The sequence below is a fragment of the Marmota flaviventris genome, chromosome 6 (genome assembly GCF_047511675.1).
Source record: "Marmota flaviventris isolate mMarFla1 chromosome 6, mMarFla1.hap1, whole genome shotgun sequence".
NCBI classification, from domain to species: domain Eukaryota; kingdom Metazoa; phylum Chordata; class Mammalia; order Rodentia; family Sciuridae; genus Marmota; species Marmota flaviventris.
This window is the reverse complement of record NC_092503.1, coordinates 42,272,809-42,297,996: the sequence shown is the minus strand read 5'-3', so window position 1 is coordinate 42,297,996 and position 25,188 is coordinate 42,272,809. Positions and strand designations below refer to the sequence as shown.

Below are 25,188 nucleotides of genomic sequence, written 5' to 3'. Positions count from 1 at the left end.
TTGTGACCAAGCTACCATAAGCATCTAAGCCTCCTAACTGGTAGAGTCAGTGTTATTTGGAAAAAGTATTACACTTTCCACATCTCGATTATGCAATTACCCTTGCCTGGAAGACTTTTCTGTTTCTTTCAGTTCTAATGTCCCCAAAAGCAGTTCAAGTACCATTCTTACTGCTCAGTTCTTGCTTCCTCCTCTCATATTCCATGATGGCACCAGTCAACACTGAGGACCCTTTCCTCTCAACACATGCAGCACTTACAACAAAATCACTCACTGATAATAAACAATCAAATAACATATTCATAAGCACTACCACATTGCTAGACACAAAGTTGCCAGCTGAAAATGTCAGTTCCTCTGCTGTTGGGAGCTGTGAATTAATCACTGCTTTAAACTAAGTAACCTTAGACCACTGAGTTGCCTGTCCTGGGTATCTTTTGGTGCAATGGTGCTGAGAGAAAAGCTCAATTGCAGATGACTCTTGTTGGTAAACAGAATTCCATGCTTGTCATGGAATTCACTAGTTCAAAAGCCTTGAATTCAAATCTCAGCTGCCCAGAGGTAGAAGAGATTGGCATAAATTAATAAGCCCCAACTAAGCTGTTTTGCTTACAACTTCCTTCTGTTTACCTCAAAAAGCCTTTTAAAAAATTATTTTAAAAAAATGACAGCATAATGCATTACAATTCTTATTATACATATATACCACAATTTTTCATATCTCTGTATATATGTGTGTGTGTATATATATATATATATATATATATATATATATATATATATATATATATAGTATGTTGACACCCAATTTTAACACTGAGATTCTTTGATGTTTAAAACTTTTATAATATATATGTAGATCCTCCCACTTGGTTGGATCAGACCCCACCAGGGCTGATCCACCCACCCAGTCCCACTTTTCACCTAAAATTGAGTATTTGTCTTTATTTTAAATAATTATTTACTTTCCCACTGCCTGCGTTTGGAAAACAATTCACTTGCTGTGCAGGTCATGGCAATACTCTGCATTTCTTTATTTTCTCTTTTACTATATGCAGTATAAATCAATAGTAGCCCTTATTGAAGACAGGTTCATATTAGCCATCGTCTTGCAATTATTAAGCAATGGGCTTTACTCACAAACATGTTTCATAAACATAAGATAAAAGGATATATTTGCTTACTCTTCAAAGAAAGTGTAAATGTTTTTTAATTGTATATATTAAATCTAAAACCTGTATTGTAATAGTCAGAAGGTAAAACAATGCAAAATTTTCTGACATTTTTGAGCTAGCTTTCATCTAGAAGAAAAAGAAGGTAAAGTAATAATATCTACAACCCTGAAAGGGCTATTTAATTTATCATATCAAAGAAGCATTTATAATAGGAAAAAATACCTGACTGATTCCAGAAGGATGAACTGATGAAAAATAACTAACATCAATTAAGATTTGGAAAGGTACTATATGATATACAAACTGCAAATGTGCAAAAGTTTATTTGTTCTTTCTTCTTTCTTTAAGGGGATAAAAAGCCAAACTAATTTGATTTTTTCCAGATTTGCAAATTTTATAATGGACTAAAGTCCTGAGGGAGCTAACAACAGATGGATGATTGTGTTATTCTAATTTGGACTACCTTAGGGTTTAGAGAGCTGTCATTTTCAAAAAGACAATCAATTTCTCATTTCAAGAAACACGAAAAAAACAGCGATTAATCCAACATTTGCTTTGAAATATCTTTTACATCAAGACATGGTGTTTTCTTATTTAAAGTAAATATAGTAAAAATTTTTAATAGTAAACCATTGTTCTTCCAGTCCAAAAAAATACATGATGAAGGATGAGGATACCTGAGGCCTTTGGAAGAAAACAACACTAGCAATGAGCTCACCACATAATGATAATAAATATTAAGCAAGAAATCAACAGGACGCCACTTTATTTTTTTTGGCCTTATTCTAAAGTTCTGGTGCTTTGGTGTTCAGCAGGAGCCTTAAAGGAATGTAAATTCACATTCAGTGTTTATCTGCCTACATAATATATTCAACAAATCTAATATCAGATCTTGCTCCACATAATTTAGAGATGTGATAAAGGGTAGTAAATGTGTGCATATTGAGCAAGCTATCAGTCTTGTTGAATATTTTGATAAGATATAGAATATAATTGTAATTTTAGATTATCTAAAGAAAAAAATGACCCACTAGAACAATGTTCCAAAGAAAACTACAGAAATTTGGCAATTATTATACTTAAATCTAAAAAGATATCCGCTCTAGACATGCGCATCTCCATGATTATCACTTCTCCATCATTTCCTGTTCCCCACAGACATCATGTATGTTTTCAATTAAGTTTTTAGATATACTTGTAAAGTTTTGATTATCCTCATGAATGCATGTCTTCAAAATTTCATCCCAACTGCTGTTTTCTGTGCCTCCCTTTCCACATTTTAAATACAATGATTATGCTCACTTCAGAGTGTTTTTAGGGATAAATGATAAAATATATACCAGTATCTCAATAAACCATCTAATTTATAAGACATGCTCAACAGATAACAATTCTTTTCACCAACTTTAATTTCCTATTTATTTTGTCTCATTTCTTTGCTTTCATTCTCTGATAATTTCTTTATCCATTTCTCATATTTGTATTAGATGTTACTATGCATAAATAGTTATGTTCACTTGTAAATATCAATGTATTCAGAATTGCTATAGAATTTTCCTTGTGTGCATATAGAAGCTTATAAAATAGCAAGTGTATTTAATCAAATGCATATGAAAGATACTAAGGAGTCTGAAACCTAATAAATATTTAAGCTAGCCATACACAATATAATAAATATCACAATAGCAATTTAAAGTGAATGCAGTAAGAGCAGAGAGGAAAGGCTTTTACTGGGGAGTAAAAAGTAAAGTGATATTTTGCAGTTAAGTTAAACATTAACATATAGGTGTTGTGGGGAGGGAAATGTTTACCTAGAAGAAAGAGGAGCAAAGATTTAGTAAAGTGAAGGCAGTGCTGGGTTTGGGCACGGATGGGTATTGAGAGGAAGGATGAGCCAGACTGGAAGTATATTTGATTTTTAAAATTTTTTCTTTTTATGGAAATATGATTATTATAGAATATCTATCCCGAGTAAATAAGACATATTTAAATGATGGTTCCTACATACATACCTTACTGTGTATGCTAGTACATAGTAAGGTATAATATCACGTCACCTGATGGGATGAGAAGCAATCACCCTTTATGATCTACTGCCATGCATCTATGCTCTTTCTCTATCTTCTCCACTCTCTTCATTCACTGCCCTTAAGTACCAGATGTTCATTGTTTGTAAATTTCAGTCCTCCACTTTATCCTTTACAGTTACTTAATAATCTTCCTAAGGTACAGATGAATCAAGTAAAGATTCTGCTCAGAAACTGTATTTAACAAGCAATAGAGTAAACCCATTTTAAACTCCTTGGCACAGTATATAAAGCCCTCCCCTTTCATTCTTTTACCTCTTTGATATGGCAAACATTTACTGACATTATTATTCCAGTTGCAGAGGATAACACTGATGGTAAGACACAAAAACTACAGTATAGAAGAATCAGACATTAGGTCAGAATATGAGAAAGAAATGACAATCAGATGTGTTATTTAGTGTATATGCCAAGTATATGGTTTAGTAATTTGTATTTTCAGCTCCCATCTTTCCTCTCAACTTTAGATTCACATACTTATTCATGTACGAAGTATGCCTATTTGAATGTCTAATAAGTATCCACACATAGCATAAAAGCAAAAACCAGCTTCAAAATACACCCCCCAAGCAGATTCATTCCCCTTTCTTCTTCATCACACAGTATATTTGTTCCATCCTCCCAGAAGCTCAGAACAATTGCTTAAGAGTCTTTTTTGATTCCTTCTTTTCTCCCAAACCCCATATTCAACCTGTTACTCAATCCTGTAGGTGTTATCTTCAAAATACACCCCAAAATCCTAGCACTATTTATTTTCTCCACTACTGACATTATCAGTTGAGTCATCACAATTTTTCATCTGGATCTTTTCAGTAGCACCGTAACTTATCTCCCCACTTTAGCCCTTTGTCAGTCCCTTCAGTCTTTTCTCCATACAGTGGCCATAGTAAACTTATAAAATGTAAATCAGCATGTCATTCATATGTTCAAAACCCCACAATAATTTTCAAGACCCTAGAGCACTCTCTCCTCTCTGATATTAACACCATAAAACTTCCTTTTACTCCTTTCCAGATTAAGTAGTCTTCTTCATGCCATTTGAGGAGAAATCTCTTACCTTGAAAATACTCACAGATCTTTCTCCCACTTCTCCTCCTGGTTGTGGATTAAAAATTACAAGATTGATAAAACCTTGTGTAAATGCTATTATACTGAAACTACCACTCCAACTAGCACTTCCTGTTCCTTATCCTGTTGTGTTTTTCTCATTTATCACCATACCAGTTGACATACTGAACATTTTATTTATTTCTATCTTCCCACCAGAAGGTGAGCTCTATGAGGGCAATATTTTTCTCATGATTGCTGCTGGCATCCCAACAATTTAAAAAATGCTAGTACATAGTAAGGTATAATATCTATTTGAGGAATAAATGAATATGTGGGTAATAATATATGTGTAAAAGAATAGTGTTCTTGAAAAACAAGCATGAGGTATGCAGAGAAAGGGATGATGCTAGAGGGGAAAAAAAAGGGCAGGAAAATGTAGGGCCTGGAGCACCATGGGAGGCTTAGACCTTACGCAGTGATAAAGGGTAAATTCTAAGGGGTACTAAGTGGGTCAGATTTGCACTTCAAATTTCACTGTACAAGCAGTGTAAAGAATACCTTTGAGAAAGAATAAAACTCCAAATTGATATACCATGGATAGAAAGTCTACTGTAATATCTAAGGGAAGAGGTGATGTTGGACTGAACCAACATAAATAAGAGTAAAGATGGGTAGAATTAGATGAATTTGAGACATATTAATAACAGAACATAACTGAGTGGTTGGAAATGTGGACTTAAAGTCAGTGATGATTCTTTAGTTTCTGGCTTAGATGGTCAGTAGATCGTAGTGCCTATCACGATAGAAAATGCAGGAGGACAACGTATGTCAATAAGATCCAAAGTCCCTGCTGACACTCAGAGTTTGAAGTATTCTATACTACATTCAGGTGGTGTTACCAAGTAGGCAGATGGAAATAAGAGAATGAAACTTATGGTAGACCTTTGAGGAGACATAAATTTTAAAGACATTAATTTATCTGAGCGAGGTAAATATGTAGCTATAGTTTGAATATGATTCATCTCCTCTGAAACTCATGTTGAAGTTTAATCCTCAATGTGTGATATAAGAAGGTTGACACTTAATCTATGGCATGTTAGAGATAGAGTCTTTGGGATATTAGGATTAGGTAAACTCATAAGAGTAGAGCCTTCATGATTAAATATGACAGGTCTTATAAGAAGGAGAGATCAGAACATAGACATACGCATTCTTTGTAGTTCAGGTTGCCCTGCACCATACACCTAAGGACTCTGTCAGAAAGAAAGTCATTCATGAGATGTCTCCTCCTCTCAACTTTGAGCAAGAACCAGAAGCCAAATCAAACCTTTTTCTTTATAATTTACCCAGCCTGAAATATTGTGATATTCCAACAGAAAACACTGATACAGTAAAATAGTATGAGACGTACTCACTAGAGAATACCTGATAAGATCAGAAGAATGGAAGATACTACCTAAAGAAAAACAAATTCTAATGGATAAATCAAACAAACAAACAAAAAGAAAGTCCCAGAATTACAAGGAAACATACAATTGCAAAGAGATTTGATATCTGAAATGTAAATGACATCAAACAATAAATTTAAGGATGGGAAAACTTGCACATTTTTGAAATCTAATTATACATCTTTATGAAATATTATCTATTTGCACATTGAGCATTTTTAAACATCAAAATGTTTAAAATGTACCTGTATATTCCACTGAGGGGAAGTAACATTCAGATGGATTTTCAGTGAGATGAAGCACAAAATTTTCAAGTAATTCTACTAAAGCTGTAATAAACAGGAGAATAATTAGGATATTAAAGGTCAAGAATGATACGTGATAATGCATCTCTAAATCACAAACTAGTAGATAAAAGTCACCTGAACTCCTTCACAGTTATACTCTAAGGGGGTCTAACTCAAAATATATACAGTTTTAGTATTCACAACAATGTTTCCAATTTAAATTAAATTTTAATAGCTTATCTGAGAACCTATTCAGTGTAAAACTGGAAACGAAATATCTGTTATCTTTAGATTCTCTAAGGATTATTTTAGAATTTGTTAAATGATTTCAATATACTAATTAGGCTATAAAATCTTATCATCATCATTTGCAGACACAGAGAAAACAAATACTGTACTCCAAAACCAGGTTAATGCATAGCTCATGCCTCTTTCAACTCCATGACATATGGATATACATTTTATATACTGTGCAATTTAGAAGTGAGAAAATGATTCTTTATTAGGGTGGTGCAAAGAAATGTTTTAAATCATTTCATTTCATATACTCTACTCATAATGTGATTTCAAAGTGAAAGAAGATGAGTATTAAAAAGTATGAAAATGCAATAGTCAAGAATCAGAAAGGACACCAGTACTGTCGATTAAATTTACAGTTGCTTAGAGGAAACAATTAACAGCATGAAGAAAGAGCCTTCAGAATGAGAGGAAATCTTTGCCACGTACTCTTCTGACAAAAGATTAATAAACAGGGTGTATGTGCTATGTTTAAAGAAAAAGAAATCTTACCAAATAACCCAATCAATAAATGGGCCAATGAACTAAACAGGCATTTCTCAAAAGAAGAACTGCAAATGACCAACAAATATAAGAAAAATATTCAACATCTTAGCAATCAGGAAAACACAAATTGAAACTATACTGAGATTTCATCTTACTCCAGTTAGAATGGCAATCATCAAAAATACAAGTAATAATAAATGCTAGTGAATATATGAGAAAAAAAGTATTGAAAGGGGCTGAAAATTAAGACAACCGCTTTGGAAAACAGTATGGATATGCCTCAAAAAACTAGAAATGTAGCTGGGTACAGTAGCACATGCCTGTAATCCGAGTGGTTCAGGAGGCTGAGGCAGGAGTACCCTGAGTTCATAGCCAGGTCTGGAGATGTGGCTCAGGGGTCCAGTGTCCTGGAGTTCAATCCCCAGTACAAAAAAACAAAAGAACTAGGAATGTAATTACCATATGAACCAGCTAGCCAATCCTTGCTATTTATCCAAAAGACATAAAATCAGTATATACACGCTATACTATATGGATACGATGGTTATACCAGCACAATTCACAATAACCTAGTTAGGGATCCATCTAGGTATCCTTTAATATATGATTAGATAAATTAAATGTGGTATGAACAGTGGAGTTTTTCTCAGCCATAAAGAGGAATGAGGGAGCAGGCCCAGCGGCCTGCCGGCGTGGTAGACACATCGCCCCAATTGGAGGAGTGGCGGAGCAGAGCCACCACCCGCGCCTGCAAGGTAGGCAGACCTGCGACCAACCAACGGAGCAGGCCCAGCGGCCTGCCGGCGTGGTAGACACATCGCCCCAATTGGAGGAGATGCGGAGCAGAGCCGCCGCACGCGCCTGCAAGGTGGGCAGACCTGCAACCGACGAGCGGAGCAGGCCCAGCGGCCCGCCGGCGTGGCAGACACATCGCCCCAATTGGAGGAGTGGCGGAGCAGAGCCGCCGCCCGCGCCTGCAAGGTAGGCAGACCCGCGACCGAACAACGGAGCAGGCCCCGCGGCCTGCCAGCGTGGTAGACACATCGCCCCAATTGGAGGAGGTGCGGAGCAGAGTCGCCGCACGCGCCTGCAAGGTGGGCAGACCTGCGACCGACCAGCGGAGCAGGCCCAGCGGCCTGCAGGCGTGGTAGACACATCGCCCCAATGGAGGAGTGGCGGAGCAGAGACGCCTCCTGCGCCTGCAAGGTAGGCAGACCTGCAACCGACCAGTGGAGCAGGCCAAGCGGCCTGCCGGTGTGGTAGACACATCACCCCAATTGGAGGTAGGTCCAAGCTGCCGCCAACAAGGTAGGCAGACAATGCGGGCCCAGCGGTACGCTGGCCTAGTTGAAAGATCACCTAAATTGGAGGAGGGGCACAGCCGCCGCCTGTGCCTGCAAAGTAGGCAGACCTGCAACCTGGAGAACAGGCCCAGCGGCCTGCCAGTGTGGTAGACAGATCATCCCTATTGGAGGAGGGGCACAGCCGTTGCCCTCAAGGTAGGCAGACCTCGCGACCTGGAGAAGAGGCCTAGCGGCCCGCCGGCAAGATAGACAGATCACCCCAATTGGAGGAGCACAGCCGCCACCCGCCCCTGCAAGGGAGACTTTGCAACTATACAAGAGCAATATAAATATATAGGGGGAAAATTCAATAACACAACAGTTTCACCAAGCAGAAAGAAACGTGAGCAGTATGAAAAGACAAGGAAAGAAAGGACCACAAGCAATGCAGGTCAACTCAACTTTAGAAGAGGTAATAGCTGCAGCAAATGGAATGTCAGATAAAGAATTCAGGATTTACATGCTTCAGATGATCTGGAGTAACAAGTAAGACATTAGACAGCAAAATCAGACAATGAAAGATCACTTCGACAATGAGTTACATAAACAAATCCAAGAAGTAAAAGATCAACTATATAGGGAGATAGAGGTTATAAAAAACAAACAAACAGAAATCCTAGAAATGCAGGAAGCAATAAACCAACTTAAAAACTCAAATGAGAATACTACCAGCAGAGTAGAACACTTAGAAGATAGAACATCAGACAATGAAGACAGAGTATTTCAAACTGAAAAGAACATAGACAGCTCAGCGAGACTGTTAAGAAACCATGAGAAGAACATCCAAGAAATTTGGGATAACATAAAGAGACCAAACTTAAGAGTCATTGGGATACAGGAAGGTATATAGGTCCAAATCAAAGGAATAAGCAACCTATTCAACGAAATAACGAGAAAACTTCCCAGACATGAAGAATGAGACAGATTCCCAAATCCTAGAAGCCTACAGGACGCCGAATGTGCAAAATCATAAGAGATCCACACCTAGACACGTTATAATGAAGATGCCCAACATTCAGAATAAGGAGAGAATTCTAAAAGCTTCAAGAGAAAGGAAGCAGATTACATTTAGGGGTAAACCAATCAGGATAACAGCTGATCTATCAACACAGACTCTGAAAGCTAGAAGATCCTGGAACAACATATTTCAAACGCTGAAAGAAAATGGGTTCCAACCAAGAATTGTGTATCCAGAGAAATTAAGCTTCAGGATGGAAGAGGAAATTAAAACCTTTCAAGATAAACAAAAGTTAAAAGAATTTGCAGCTAGAAAACCATCTCTTCAAAACATCCTCGGCAAAACATTACAGGAAGAGGAAATGGAAAATAACAATGAAAATCAACAGTGGAAGGTAGTACATTAAAGGGAAAAATAATCAAAGAGGAAAAACAAACCATGTTAAGTAACATAAATAAACAAATATGGCTGGAACAACAACCCATATCTCAATAATAACCCTAAATGTTAATTGCTTAAACTCACCAATTAAGAGACACAGGCTAGTAGAATGGATCAAAAAAAAAAAAAAAAGATCCAACAATATGCTGCCTACAGGAGACGCATTTGATAGAAAGGACATACATAGACTGAAGGTGAAAGGTTGGGAAAAATCATATCACTCATATGGACTTCGGAAACAAGCAGGAGTGTCCATACTCATATCAAATAAAATAGATTTCAAGCCAAAGTTAATCAAAAGGGATAAAGAGGGACACTACATACTGCTCAAGAGAACCATACACCAACAAGACATAACAATCATAAATATATATGCTCCAAACAATGGTGCAGCTATGTTCATCAAACAAACTCTTCTCAAGTTCAAGAGTCTAATAGACCACCATACAATAATTATGGGAGACTTTAACACACCTCTCTCACCACTGGACAGATCTTCCAAACAAAAGTTGAATAAAGAAACTATAGAACTCAATAATACAATTAATAACCTAGACTTAATTGACATATATAGAATATACCACCCAACATCAAGTAGTTACACTTTTTTCTCAGCAGCACATGGATCCTTCTCAAAAATAGATCATATATTATGTCACAGGGCAACTCTTAGACATTATAAAGGAGTAGAGATAATACCATGCATCTTATCTGATCATAATGGAATGAAACTAGAAATCAACAATAAAAGAAGGAAGGAAAAATCATGCAACACTTGGAGAATGAACAATAGGTTACTGAATGATCAATGGGTTATAGAAGACATCAAGGAGGAAATTAAAAAATTCTTAGAGATAAATGAAAACACAGACACAACATATCGGAATCTATGGGACACAATGAAAGCAGTTCTAAGAGGTAAATTCATTGCCTGGAGTTCATTCCTTTAAAAAAAGAAAAAACCAATAAATAAATGATCTCAAACTTCATCTCAAAATCCTAGAAAAAGAAGCGCAAATCAACAGCAAAAGAAGTAGAAGGCAAGAAATAATTAAAATCAGAGCTGAAATTAATGAAATCAAAACAAAAGAAACAATTGAAAAAATTGACAAAACTAAAAGTTGGTTCTTTGAAAAAATAAATAAGATCGACAGACCCTTAGCCATGCTAACGAAGATAATAGAGAGAACTCAAATTACTAGCATACGGGATGAAAAAGGCAATATCACAACAGACACTTCAGAAATACTGAAGATAATTAGAAATTATTTTGAATCCTTATACTCCAATAAATTAGAAGATAGTGAAGGCATCGATAAATTTCTTAAGTCATATGATCTACCCAGATTGAGTCAGGAGGATATAGACAACCTAAACAGACCAATATCAATCGAGGAAATAGAAGAAACCATCAAAAGACTACCAACTAAGAAAAGCCCAGGACCAGATGGGTATACAGCAGAGTTTTACAAAACCTTTAAAGAAGAAATAATACCAATACTTTTCAAGCTATTCCAGGAAATAGAGAAAGAGGGAGAACTTCCAAATTCATTCTACGAGGCCAACATCACCCTGATTCCTAAACCAGACAAAGACACTTCAAAGAAAGAAAACTACAGACCAATATCTCTAATGAATCTATATGCAAAAATCCTCAATAAAATTCTGGCGAATCAGATACAAAAAACATATCAAAAAAATTGTGCACCATGATCAAGTAGGATTCATCCCTGGGATGCAAGGCTGGTTCAATATACGGAAATCAATAAATGTTATTCACCACATCAATAGACTTAAAGATAAGAACCATATGATCATATCGATAGATGTAGAAAAAGCATTCGACAAAGTACAGCATTCCTTCATGTTCAAAACTCTAGAAAAACTAGGGATAACAGGAACATACCTCAATATTGTAAAAGCTATCTATGCTAAGCCTCAGGCTAGCATCATTCTGAACAGAGAAAAATTGAAGGCATTCCCTCTAAAATCTGGAACAAGACAGGGATGCACTCTCTCACCACTTCTGTTCAACATAGTTCTCGAAACACTGGCCAGAGCAATTAGACAGACGAAAGAAATCAAAGGCATAAAAATAGGAAAAGAAGAACTTAAATTATCACTATTTTCAGGTGACATGATTCTATACCTAGCAGACTCAAAAGGGTCTACAAAGAAACTATTAGAGCTAATAAATGAATTCAGCAAAGTGGCAGGATATAAAATCAACACACATAAATCAAAGGCATTCCTGTATATCAGCGACAAATCCTCTGAAATGGAAATGAGGACAACCACTCCATTCACAATATCCTCAAAAAAAAAAAAAAATACTTGGGAATCAACCTAACAAAAGAGGTGAAAGACTTATACAATGAAAACTACAGAACCCTAAAGAGAGAAATAGAAGAATATCTTAGAAGATGGAAAAATATGCCCTGTTCATGGATAGGCAGAACCAACATCATCAAAATGGCGATATTACCAAAAGTTCTCTATAGGTTTAATGCAATGCCAATCAAAATCCCAACGGCATTTCTTGTAGAAATAGAGAAAGCAATCATGAAATACATATGGAAAAATAAAAGACCCAGAATAGCAAAAACAACTCTAAGCAGGAAGTGTGAATCAGGTGGTATAGTGATAACAGACATCAAACTATACTACAGAGCAATAGTAACAAAAACAGCATGGTACTGGTACCAAAACAGGCGGGTGGACCAATGGTACAGAATAGAGGACACAGAAACCAATCCACAAAACTACAACTATCTTATATTTGATAAAGGGGCTAAAAGCATGCAATGATGGAAGGATAGCATCTTCAACAAATGGTGCTGGGAAAACTGGAAATCCATATGCAACAAAATGAAACTGAATCCCTTTCTCTCGCCATGCACCAAAGTTAACTCAAAATGGATCAAGGAGCTTGATATCAAATAAGAGACACGCCGTCTGATAGAAGAAAAAGTTGGCTACGATCTATATACTGTGGGGTCGGGCTCCAAATTCCTCAATAGGACACCCATAGCACAAGAGTTAATAACTAGAATCAACAAATGGGACTTACTCAAACTAAAAAGTTTTTTCTCAGCTAAAGAAACAATAAGAGAGGTAAATAGGGAGCCTACATCCTGGGAACAAATCTTTACTCCTCACACTTCAGATAGAGCCCTAATATCCAGAGTATACAAAGAACTCAAAAAATTAAACAATAAGATAACAAATAACCCAATCAACAAATGGGCCAAGGACCTGAACAGACACTTCTCAGAGGAGGACATACAATCAATCAACAAGTACATGAAAAAATGCTCACCATCTCTAGCAGTCAGAGAAATGCAAATCAAAACCACCCTAAGTTACCATCTCACTCCAGTAAGATTGGCAGCCATTATGAAGTCAAACAACAACAAGTGCTGGCGAGGATGTGGGGAAAAGGGTACACTTGTACATTGCTGGTGGGACTGCAAATTGGTGCGGCCAATTTGAAAAGCAGTATGGAGATTTCTTGGAAAGCTGGGAATGGAACCACCATTTGACCCAGCTATTCCCCTTCTCGGTCTATTCCCTAAAGACCTAAAAAGAGCATACTACAGGGACACTGCTACATCGATGTTCATAGCAGCACAATTCACAATAGCAAGACTGTGGAACCAACCTAGATGACCTTCAATAGACAAATGGATAAAAAAAATGTGGCATTTATACACAATGGAGTATTACTCTGCATTTTAAAAATGACAAAATCATAGAATTTGCAGGGAAATGGATGGCATTAGAGCAGATTATGCTAAGTGAAGCTAGCCAATCCCTAAAAAACAAATGCCAAATGTCTTCTTTGATATAAGGAGAGTAACTAAGAACAGAGTAGGGAGGAAGAGCATGAGAAGAAGATTAACATTAAACAGGGATGAGAGGTGGGAGGGAAAGGGAGAGAGAAGGGAAATTGCATGGAAATGGAAGGAGACCCTTAGGGTTATACAAAATTACCTACAAGAGGAAGTGAGAGGAAAGGGAAAAAAAAACAAGGGGGAGAAATGAATTACAGTAGATGGGGTAGAGAGAGAAGAGGGGAGGGGAGGGGAGGGAAGGGTGGATAGTAGAGGATAGGAAAGACAGCAGAATACAACAGACACTAGTATGGCAATATGTAAATCAGTGGATGTGTAACCGATGTGATTCTGCAATCTGTATATGGGGTAAAAATGGGAGTTCATAACCCACTTGAATCAAAGTGTGAAATATGATATGTCAAGAACTATGTAATGTTTTGAACAACCAACAATAAAAATAAAAAATAAATTAAAAAAAATCACAAAAAAATTTAAAAAAAGAGGAATGAAATTAAGTCATTTGCCAGTAAATGGGTGGAATTAGAGAACATCATACTGAGTGAAATAAACCAAAAGCAGAAAGTCAAGGAAGTTCCACGCAGAAACAATGGAGAAATAGGATTAAAAAAAAGAAAACGTGGGGATCTCATGAAAACAGAAGGGAAAAGTGGAGTAAAGAGGTAGGGAAACAGAAAGAGGGATGAGAAATGGAAAGGAAAGGAACAGTAGAATGAAAGTAACCAATTTATATTATGTGGGTGTAGAAACATATCACAATGAATTCAAATTTTATGTATAAATATAATGTACTAATTAAAAATAAGTAGGCAAAAATTGATCACTCCAACAAAGAGATAAGAGGAGCAGCATTGATGATACCAATAAACAGATAAGGAAGTAAATACAGGCATCCATTGATCATACCATCAAAGAGATAAGGGAGCAGATACAGGTAGCAAAACATTACTTCAATAAAGAGATAGAGTTTCTGAAAAAAAAAATCAGAAATCCTTAAAATGAAGGAAACAATAAACCAAATAAAAAACTCAATAGAAAGCATCACCAACAGACTAGATCACTTGGAAGACATAACATCAGATAATGAAGATAGAGTATACAATCTGGAAAATAAAGTAGACCACACAGTGAAGATGACTAGAAACCATGAGCAGAACATCCAAGAATTATGGGACAGCATCAAAAGACCAAATCTAAGAGTTATTGGGATAGAGGAAGATACAGAGTTTTAAACAAAAGGAATGTACAATCTCTTCAATGAGATAATATCAGAAAATTTCCGAAGCATGAAAAATGAATTGGAAAACCAAATAGAATTGGCTAACAGGATACCAAATGTACAAAATCACAACAGATGCACATAAAAGCACATTTTAATGAAAATGCCTAGCATACAGAATAAGGATAGAATCTTAAAGGCCGTAAGAGAGAGGAATCAGATCACATATAGAAGGAAACCAATTCGTATCAGCAGATTTTTCAACCCTGATCCTCAAAGACAGGAGATTCTGGAACAATATATACCAAGCTCTGAAAGAAAATGGATGCCATCCAAGAATCTCATATCCAGAAAAAACATCAAGATTTAGATTTGATGATGAAATAAAAAACCTTCCATATTAAAAAAAAAAAAAGTTAAGAGAATTTACAACTAGAAAGCCTGCACTACAGAATATCGTTAGCAAAATATTCCATGAAGAGTAATTGAAAAACAACAATGAGAATCAGCAAAGGGAGGAATTACACTAAAGGGAAAACTAATAAAAGGAGAAAACAAATCAAGTTAAATACCAACAATAAACACAAATGGCTGGGAATACAAATCATGTCTCAATAATAACCCAGAATGTTAATGGCCTAAACTCACCAATCAAAAGACAGACCAACAAGGATCCAAGATGGCAGGTCAGAGGGAGGCAACATTCTGTGTCACTCTGTGACCTGGGTCTCAACTAGTGGGAATACTGCTTTGCTGATTGTGACAGAGGACCCCTCCATGTGGATCCCACGCAAGAATCATGGCCACCATGCAGCGTGGGGCCCCAAGCCTTAGCATTAAGGAATCCCAACTCCCAACTATTCATCTATGCAGGTCTTGTAGGTGCCTTTGCAAGACCACTGGCATTGCACCAGCACAGAATTCCCAGATACTGCTCCCACAAAGAACACTCTGTTGCTACCCATGCACAGAAACTCTCGCCGCCACTGCTTTGTGGACTCCCATTTACTAAGGTGGGACTCCCCCGGTAGCCTCCATCTTGGGACTCGGCAGCTACTGCCATAGTCCCCTACTTGCAGTAGCCTGCCTGCACCTGGGGACATCACAGTCTCTGAAGAAAGCCAATAACCTCAACACTGCACACCACAAAGTGCATCTCTGGATGCATTACACAACAACATCTCTTGACTCCCCCCTCCTGACCCGACATCCCATAGCTGAAAGCAGCACCCTCCATCTTGGGTCACCTCCATCACCATCTTTAGTCAGAGCAACTACCACTTTGGAACCAGATATCCAGGTACCCATAGTTTTCTAATTAGCCCCTACTCCCCCGCAGCTGCTAACTCTGCGGAGTGACTGAACAATACAAAACAGCCCTCCGTGACAGGTGCACAGCCACCAGAGTGCAACACATAAGACCCACGAAGAGAGAGGTTCCTGATTAAGAAGTAGAAAGGGAGACAGGGAGATACACTCTAGAAACTAATTTAGAGGGCAGGAACTGTGAGGTCTACAGATGACATGAGAAGATAGGATCTGGTGCCCATGTCATAGGAGCAGATCCCAAAAGAAGATGCTTGAGGTGCAGTCTCCCAATGGGACAGGTGGGTGCCATACCCCACTTCCAGGTGCCCTGCACCCAAGACCAACCCTCAAGCCCTGGTAACACCCACCATCCTGAGGGCAGAGATACAAATTAAGAACAGACATCCCCATCTATTGGATGAGATGGAAAACAGGAAAGATAGCGATTTCCAACCAAAACAATCCTTGTTTCTTCCTTTGAGTTTTTTTTTCTTTATTCTCCCTTTTTATTGCCCACCCTCACATCTCCAACATATGTGAAACCATGTACTTTGCATGAATTAGGATATTGAGGACAGAGACAACTGAATAGTATATTACAGTTGTTTGGTATATTCTTTTTTTTCCTCTCCAATTTTTACTATATCAACATTTTAAAATTTTTCTTAATATATGTTTGTCTTATGTAATCTACTCTCTTTCCTCTAACTTGTCTACCCAAAATTACTACCTCTCTATTCTTCTGCTACTAACCTTCTTCTTTACTCTTTCACATTTCCTAAGTAAGATATAATAACTCTATGTCCTCATCCCATACTTCCTCAGCATATCTTCTTATACCTCACCCCAGGTTCTTTGTCCATCAGAAACTGTAGACCTTTTTACAAACCTACTGACTATACTGTATATAATAATTGAATTCACCATTTCTGTGCATTATGACCAAACTGTAAATGTTCTAATAACATCTAATTGTTTTTAGGTGGTATTTTATTTATATTGGGATCTCTTAACATTGTCCTTCCCCTCAAAGGTGAGGTATTGGAACCCTACAGGGGCACTATAAGCCTATAGGGTAAAAACGGTAACCCTTCAGATCCACAGAGCTCGAAAAGAAGACACACAAGTAACATGAAAAGACAAGGGAATAAAGTGCCCCAAACAAATCAAGATACCACATTATTAGAAACCATGGCCAGCACAGCAGCACAGACGACAGAGAAAGAGTTCAGTATGTACATAATTAAAATGTTTGGGAATTAAAGGATGATATAAGAGAGCACATACAGGCAGCAAAAGATCATTTTGACAAAGAGCTACATAAGGTAATACAAGGAGCAAAAGCTTACTTCAATAGGGAGACAGAGGTTCTAAACACACACACAAACACACACACACACACACACACACACACACACACACACAAACAGAATTCCTTGAAAGGAAAGAAACAATAAATCAAATTAAAAACTCAACTGAAAGCATCACCAACAGAGTAGACCACTTACAAGACAGGACCTTGGACAATGAAGACAAAATATATAATCCTGAAAGGAATGTAGACCATACAGTAAAAGTGTTAAGAAACCATGAGTAGAACATTCAAGAAATATGGGATAGCATAAAAAGACCAAATTTAAGAGTTATTGGAATAAGAAAGGCATAGAATTCAAACCAAAGGAATGAACAATCTATTCAACTAAATAATATCAGAAATTTTCCAAATATGAAGAACGAATTAGAAAACTAAATTCAAGAGGCTTACAGGACACCAAATGTACAAAATCAACACAGATCCACACCAAGACACATTATAATGAAAATGCCTAACATGCAGAATAAGGACAAAATATTAAAAGCCAAGAGAGAAAGGAATCAGATTACATATAGGGGGAAACCAATCACACTATGTGCAGATTTTTCAACCTGGACTCTGAAACCTACAAGATCCTGGAACAACACACATCAAGCTCTGAAAGAAAATGGATGCCAAGCAAGAATTTTATGTCCAGCAAAATGAAGCTTTAGATTTGATGATGAAATAAAAAGATGAACAAAAGATAAAAGAATTTAAAGCTAGAAAACCTATACTACAGAACATCCTTGACAAAATATTCTGTGAAGAGAAAATGAAAATAAGCATAGGAAAAGCTATGGAAAAGCTAATCAAAGGAAAAACAAGTTAAATTAAATAACAAAAGTTATTTAATATTTAAATAACAAAAATGGCTAGGAATAAAAAACATGTCTCAATAATAACCGTGAATGTTAATGTCCTAAACTCACCAATCAAAAGACATAGGCTAGCCGAATGTATCCAAAAAAAAAAAAAAAAAAAAGACCCAACAATATATTGCCTTCAAGAGACACATCTCTTAGGAAAAGACATACACAGACTGAAGGTGAAAGGTTGGGAAAAATCATACAACTCATTGACAGCGGAAAAAAGCAGGGGTTTCTACTCATATCAAATAAAGTAGACTTTTAACTTAAAGTTAAACAAAAGAGAAAAAGGACATTTCAAACTATTCAGGGGAACCATACACCAACAAGACATAACAATTATAAATATACATGCCCCAAACATTGGAGCATCTATGTTTATCAAACTTTCTCAAGTTAAGAGTCAAACTGACCACAACACAATATGTATGGGTGACGTCAACACACCTCTTTCACCACTGGATAGATCTTCCAAACAAAAGCTGAACAAAGAAACTATAGAACTCAATAATACAATTAGTAAGTCAGGCTTAACTGACATATATAGAACATTTCATCTTTCAACAAGCAAATTCACTTTCTGCTCAGCAGCACATGGTTCCTTCTCTAAAATAGACCATATGTTACGCCACAAAGCAACTCTTAACAAATATTTAAAAAGTAGAGATACTACTCTGCATTCTATCAGATCACAATGGAATGAAATTAGAAATCAATAATAAAATAAAAACTAAAAGCTACTCCAACACCTGGAGACTAAATAATATGGTATTGAATGAACAATGGGTTGAAAAAGACATCAAGGAGGAGATTAAAAATTCTTAGAGGTAAATGAGAACACTGATGCAACATATCGAAATCTCTGAGACACTATGAAGCCAGCACTAACAGGAAAGTATACAGCATGGAGTTCATTCTTAAAAGAAGAAAATATCAACAAATAAATGACCTAACACTACATCTCAAAGCCCTAGAATAAGAAGAACAAATCAATCCCAGAAGCAGTAGAAGATAGGAAATAATTAAAATCTGAGCTGAAATCAATGAAATAAAAACAAAAGAAACAACTGAAAAAATGGACAAAACAAAAAGTTGGCTCTTGAATAAATAAATAAAATTAAAAAACCATTAGCCATGCTAATGAAGAGAAGGAGAGGGAAAACTCAAATTACTAATATACGTGATGCAAAAGGAAATATCACAACAGACACTACAGAAATACAGAAGATAAAGGAAATTATTTTGAAAACTTGTAATCCAATAAAATAGAAAATATCGAAGGCATCAACAAATTTCTAGAGTCATATGTCCAAACTGAATCAGGATCAATTTCAAGCAATGAAATAGATGATGCCATCAGAAGCCTACCAGTCAAGAAAACCCTAAGACCAGATGGATACACAGCTGAAGTCTACAGACCTTTAAAGAAGAACCAATATCAAAACTCTTCAATTTATTTTAGGAAATAGAAAATGAGGGAACACTTCCAAACTCATTCTATGAGGCCAATATCACCCTGATTCCAACACCAGGCAAAGACTCAAGAAAGAAAGAAAACTTCAGACCAATATTGATAATGAACATAGATGCAAAAATTATCAATAAAATTCTGGCAAATTGAATACAAAAACATATCAAAAAAATAGTACACTACGATCAAGTGGGGTTCATCCCAGGGATGCAACATTGGTTCAAAATATGGAAAACAGTAAACATCACATCAATACACTTAAAGGTAAGAAACATATTATCATCTCAATAGATGTAGAAAAAGCATTGAACAAAATACATCATCCATACATGTTCAAAACACTAGAAAACTAGGAATAACAGGAACATATCTCAACATTATAAAAGCTATCTATGCTATGCCCCAGGCCAACATAATTCTAAATGGAGAAAAAATGAAAGCTTCCCTCTAAAAATGGGAACAAGACAGGGATGCCTTCTTTCACCACTTCTATTTAATACAGTTCTTGAATCACTAGCCAGAGCAATTAGACAGACAAAAGAAGTTAAAGGGATATGGAAATAAAAAGAAGAACTCAAAACTATTTGCTGATATGATTCTAATCCTAGAAGACCCAAAACCTTCCACCAGAAAACTTCTAGAACTAGTAAATAAATTCAGTAAAGTAGCAGGATACAAATCAACACCCATAAATCAAAGGCATTTCTGTATGTCAGTGACAAATCGCAGAAAGGGAAATGAGGAAAACTATCCCATTTACAATAGCCCCCCAAAAATAAACAAATAAATAAAATACTTGAGATTCAACTTAACAAAAGAGGTGAAAAATCTCTATAATGAAAACTACAGAACCCTGAAGAAAGAAATTAAAGAAGATCTTAGAAGATGGAAAGATCTCCCTTGTTCTTGGAAAGGCAGAATTAATATTATCAACATGATCATAACTCTATACAGATTTAATGCAATTCCAAAAACACTATACAGATTTAATGCAATTCCAATCAAAATCCCAATGACATTCCTCATAGAAATAGAAAAAGCAGTCATAAAATTCATTTGGAAAAATAAGAGACCCAGAATAGCTAAAGCAATCTTTATTAAGAAGAGTGAAGCAGGGGCATCACTATACCAGACCTCAAACTATACTACAGAGCAATAGTAACAAAAACAGCATGGTATTGGCACCAAAACAGACTAGTAGACCAATAGTACAGAATAGAGGACACAGAGACTAACACACATAATTACAGTTATCTTATATTAGACAAAGGTGCCAAAAAACATACATTGGAGAAAAGACAACCTCTTCAACAAATGGTGCTGGAGAAACTAGAAATCCATATGCAACAAAATGAAATTAAGCCCCTTTCTCTCACCATGCACAAAACTCAATTCAAAGTGGACCAAGGACCGAGGAATTAAACCAGAGACTCTGTGTTCAATAGAAGAAAAAGTAGGCCCTAATCTTCATCATGTATGATTAGGCCCCAACTTTCTTAATAAGATCCTATAGCGTAGGAATTAATATCAAAAATCAATAAATGTGATGGATTCAAACTAAAAAGCTTCTTCTCAGCAAGAGAAAAAACCAGTGAGGTGAATAGAGAGCCTACAATTTTGGAACAAATTTTTCCACACACACATCAGATAGAGCACTAATCTTTAGGATATATAAAGAACTCAATCCCTCAAAAAACAAATGCTGAGTGTTTTCTCTGATTTAAGGATGCTGATTCATAATGTGATGAGGTGGTGGTGGGTGCATGGGAGGATTAGATGAACTCTAGATAGGGCAAAGGGGAGGGAGAGGAAGGTAGTGGGCATGGGGGGAGGAAAGATGGTGGAATGAGATGGACATCAGTACCAATATACATGTATGAAGACACAAATTGTGTGACTACTTTGTGCACAACCATAGATAGGAAAAATTGTGCTCTACATGTGTAATATGAACTGTAATGCATTCTGCTGTCATATAAAACAAATAAAAATAAAAATAAGTAATATAAAACGGTCTATACTTTCTTATACTGGTTCTGTCTTCAAAGGCAGAGGCATGAATTTTACCACACTTAACAAAAATCTTTCAAATGTCTTTCTTTTATGAATCCATGTGGATTTACTGTCAGATGAGAGCTTGTAACTTGTATTTATATAAACTTCTTTGTTTATATATTACTTAAGTCTGTCTCTTGCGATTATACACTTTGAAGAAAGAACAATGTCATCATGAGTTTTGATATAAGCATTTTTAATTTAATAAGATGAATCCAAAATACAAGATATACATTAGTAACAAATATTGCATATAATTTTAAATGTATATGCTCATTAAAAATCTAATTACAATGTAGTTATTTTCACTTAGTACCACCATGTTTGCTACATGTTAAGTAGTGAAGTAAGATGTTTGAATTCATTGGAAAAGTCACACCATAATGCTAAGCAATTTGTTGAATCCTAAGCCAAATATCAGGTTTGAGAGCTAAAATATATAGCTAAACATGGTCCAATAAATGGAGAAATGTCATCACATCTGTAAAGAAAGTACATACAGTTGTGATTTAAAACTTAAGAGTCATCAGACTAATTATACACTGTGTAAGAAACAATTTTCTATTAAATACTGTTCTTGAAATATGAAGCTATATTATTAATTCAATATATTGGAGGTTTAAAAAGTAATTCTGATACTTCATATGAACAAATACATTGTGAATGACATTCTGTGAAGTTTCTAGGTTTTCGCTGATTCCAATAGATGCATTTTGCTCAACCACCCTTAGGAGGGGCACCACATACTTCCATATGTTCTGAGGGATTGGCTATAGTTATTAACAACACTAAAAATTTATCCACATATGTTAATTGAGCCTATGATTCCTATCTCAGTTAGCACTTCTCTAAAACTAATCATAAGAATGGCTGAATTAAATAATTACTAGAATGATAACAGATTTACTCATTGTATAATCACTGAAAATTCCATTATGTACAACTTAAAAAAAAAAATATTCATGACATGAAACAATTCTTAACTTAAAAGAAATTAACTTTAGGATACTACTATCTAGAAAATAAGCCAAAAAATATTGCTTTGTCTAAAGTGAATATGATTTTAAATGACAGATCAGATATTTCTATAAAGGATTTTAAATTGTAATCCTTTTCCCTTTAATCATATTTATTTCCTGGTATAGGAATATGATATTAAGACCATCAAAAAACAAACTGTACAATACTTATATAGCAAAAAGAACACAGGGTTTTCTGCTGAGGAGAAACTGAAGGTAGAGTGTGCTAGGAAACTTAGGCATAGATTGCTTTCTCCATCAGCCTTGCCATCTGCTATGATCTCAAAGTTGGTGTCCCCCCAAATCCATACATCGGCATCTAATATCCAATGTGATTGTATTAAGAGGTAGGGTATTTGTGAAATGAGTAAGTCATATGGGTTCTGTCCTTCTGAATGAGATTAGTGTCCTTTAGAAAGATGTTGAAGAATCTAGCTTGCCCACTTTTCTATTATGCAACAATGCAGTAAGAAGATACCATTCTTGAAGCAGAGAGAAAGCCCACACCAGACAATGAACCAGATGGTGCCCTGACCTTGGATTTCCCTAACTTGAGAACTGTGAAAAATAAATTTATACTACTTATCAATTAACTCAAATTAAGATATTTTATTATAGCATTTTTCAATGGCTAAGACACCATCACAACAACTGGTCCCAAAACTAGGACAGCTCTATATTTGTAAACACTCAAATCCTCTGTGGATTTCATTTTTTAAAATATCACTGCCTGTATACCATCAGATCATATGAAAGTTAAATGAACAGAGTTCAGTTCTTCCCTAATCAATTAATCCTGCAAGTAACTACTATGTGTGGTTCTCACACACTTGCTTATTCAGGATCTTACCGAGGCTCTTATCTTTGCCCGCTTCATGAAGTTTGAATTTCTCTAATGAATTATAATCATTTTTTTTCTTCTGTGCTGCTGGGAATTGAACCCAGGACCTTTATCTACACTGCTAGTCCCGAATTGGTATGAAAATACTTTGTATGCAACCAGAGATGAAAAATTATGCTCTATATGTCTAATGTGAATTGTAATACATTCTGCTGTAATATATAAATTAAAAAATGAATAAAAAGAATCTTGATTCCTTACCCACATTTATATACCATTATTCTCTGAAAATATAGTTTCTCCTACAATTAACTATTTTTCTAATGACTATTTTTAATTTTATAACAAAGAATACAAATATAAAACATGGTTGCAAGTGAACAATCACTTTTATATTATAGTTTTCAAAAAATCTAGCTTATATTGGTGTTAAAACTTTCTTTTTTGTTAGAGCTTTTTTCCTACTTTATTCAGATAAAATTAATTTAAAAATTAAGTTTTCAGAAAATTAGTTTCAGGTGTGGTGGTGCATGCCTATAATCCCAGCAGCTCAGGAGGATGAGGCAAAAGGACCACAGCCTCAGCAACTTAGTGAGTTGGTAAGCAACCTAGTGAGACCCTGTGTCAAAATAAAAAGGACTGCGGATGTGACTTGGTGGTTAAGTACCCTTGGGTTCAATCTCTAATACAAAAACAAACAAACAAACAAAAACAATGCACTCACCACTTCCACTGATTACATCAGGTTTGGCTTTCATCATTTTACAAAATTGTTTTTGGCAATTTTCTATCCACTTAGTTTGTTTATCAGACATTTTGAAGAGTAATAATAGCTTGCCAAGATCACTGTCTAATAAAAAAGAAAAGATATAACAGTATTATAATATAGCACACTAGATATATTCATCTGTAGATATTAATGTTAAATATGTAAAGAGTTGCAATATACAGAAAAGTTCTATTTGTGGCTTTCAAAGAAATATTTCTGTAATTACATTTTATCTACTATCAATTGATATTTACCACATTTACTAAAAGCTTATAAAATGGATTACTGATTTATTAAAAGTTCATATAATGGATTGTTACTTTGTAAGCATAAGTCTTTAATAGTCTTTCTCTTATATCAATGTTTCATTACTTAGTATCCAGTTTAATAGTGTGAAACTTAAGATTTCATTCCATGGGGCTGCCATGAACATTATACTCATTTGTCATGCACATTCAAGTGCAATTTTATTCTCATGTCTTTGAAAGTAAAAAGAAAGCGTAAATGTGTAAGATCTCTAGTCAATCATTTAGATCCTCTTCTTGAAAAAACAAACTGATGAAGATATTAAAATATTCTATTCTGGCTCACTGTTTATTTAAGTGTACAAATTTTATGCTTTATAATCAATTACATAAATTTCAGTCAAATACAAAATATGTGTGGAGTTCCTCCCATGTGGTTATAATAATTCACATATTACTGCCTTCATGAAACTTCTGTCTTTTAAAGCATATGTGCCCATGTGCACATATAGAAAGTCCCCTCTTGACCATGGGAGATATGTTCCTAAACCTCTAGTGGACAGCTGAAACCATGGACAATACCAAGACCTATATATATAATACTTTTTCCTA

The 25,188-nt window shown here is 35.7% G+C and overlaps 1 protein-coding gene across 1 annotated transcript in view; it reads right to left on the bottom strand.

The window, feature by feature from the left end:
- The window catches only part of Tbc1d32 (TBC1 domain family member 32), a 178,816-nt gene that overhangs the window by 30,268 nt on the left and 123,360 nt on the right, over positions 1-25,188 (bottom strand). Inside the window, exons 27-28 of the mRNA XM_027953067.2 lie at positions 24,287-24,412; positions 6,006-6,089 (exon numbers count right to left, since the gene is read on the bottom strand). Of these exons, the coding sequence (XP_027808868.2) occupies positions 6,006-6,089; positions 24,287-24,412 (210 nt within the window). The remainder of the gene's footprint in view (positions 1-6,005; positions 6,090-24,286; positions 24,413-25,188) is intronic.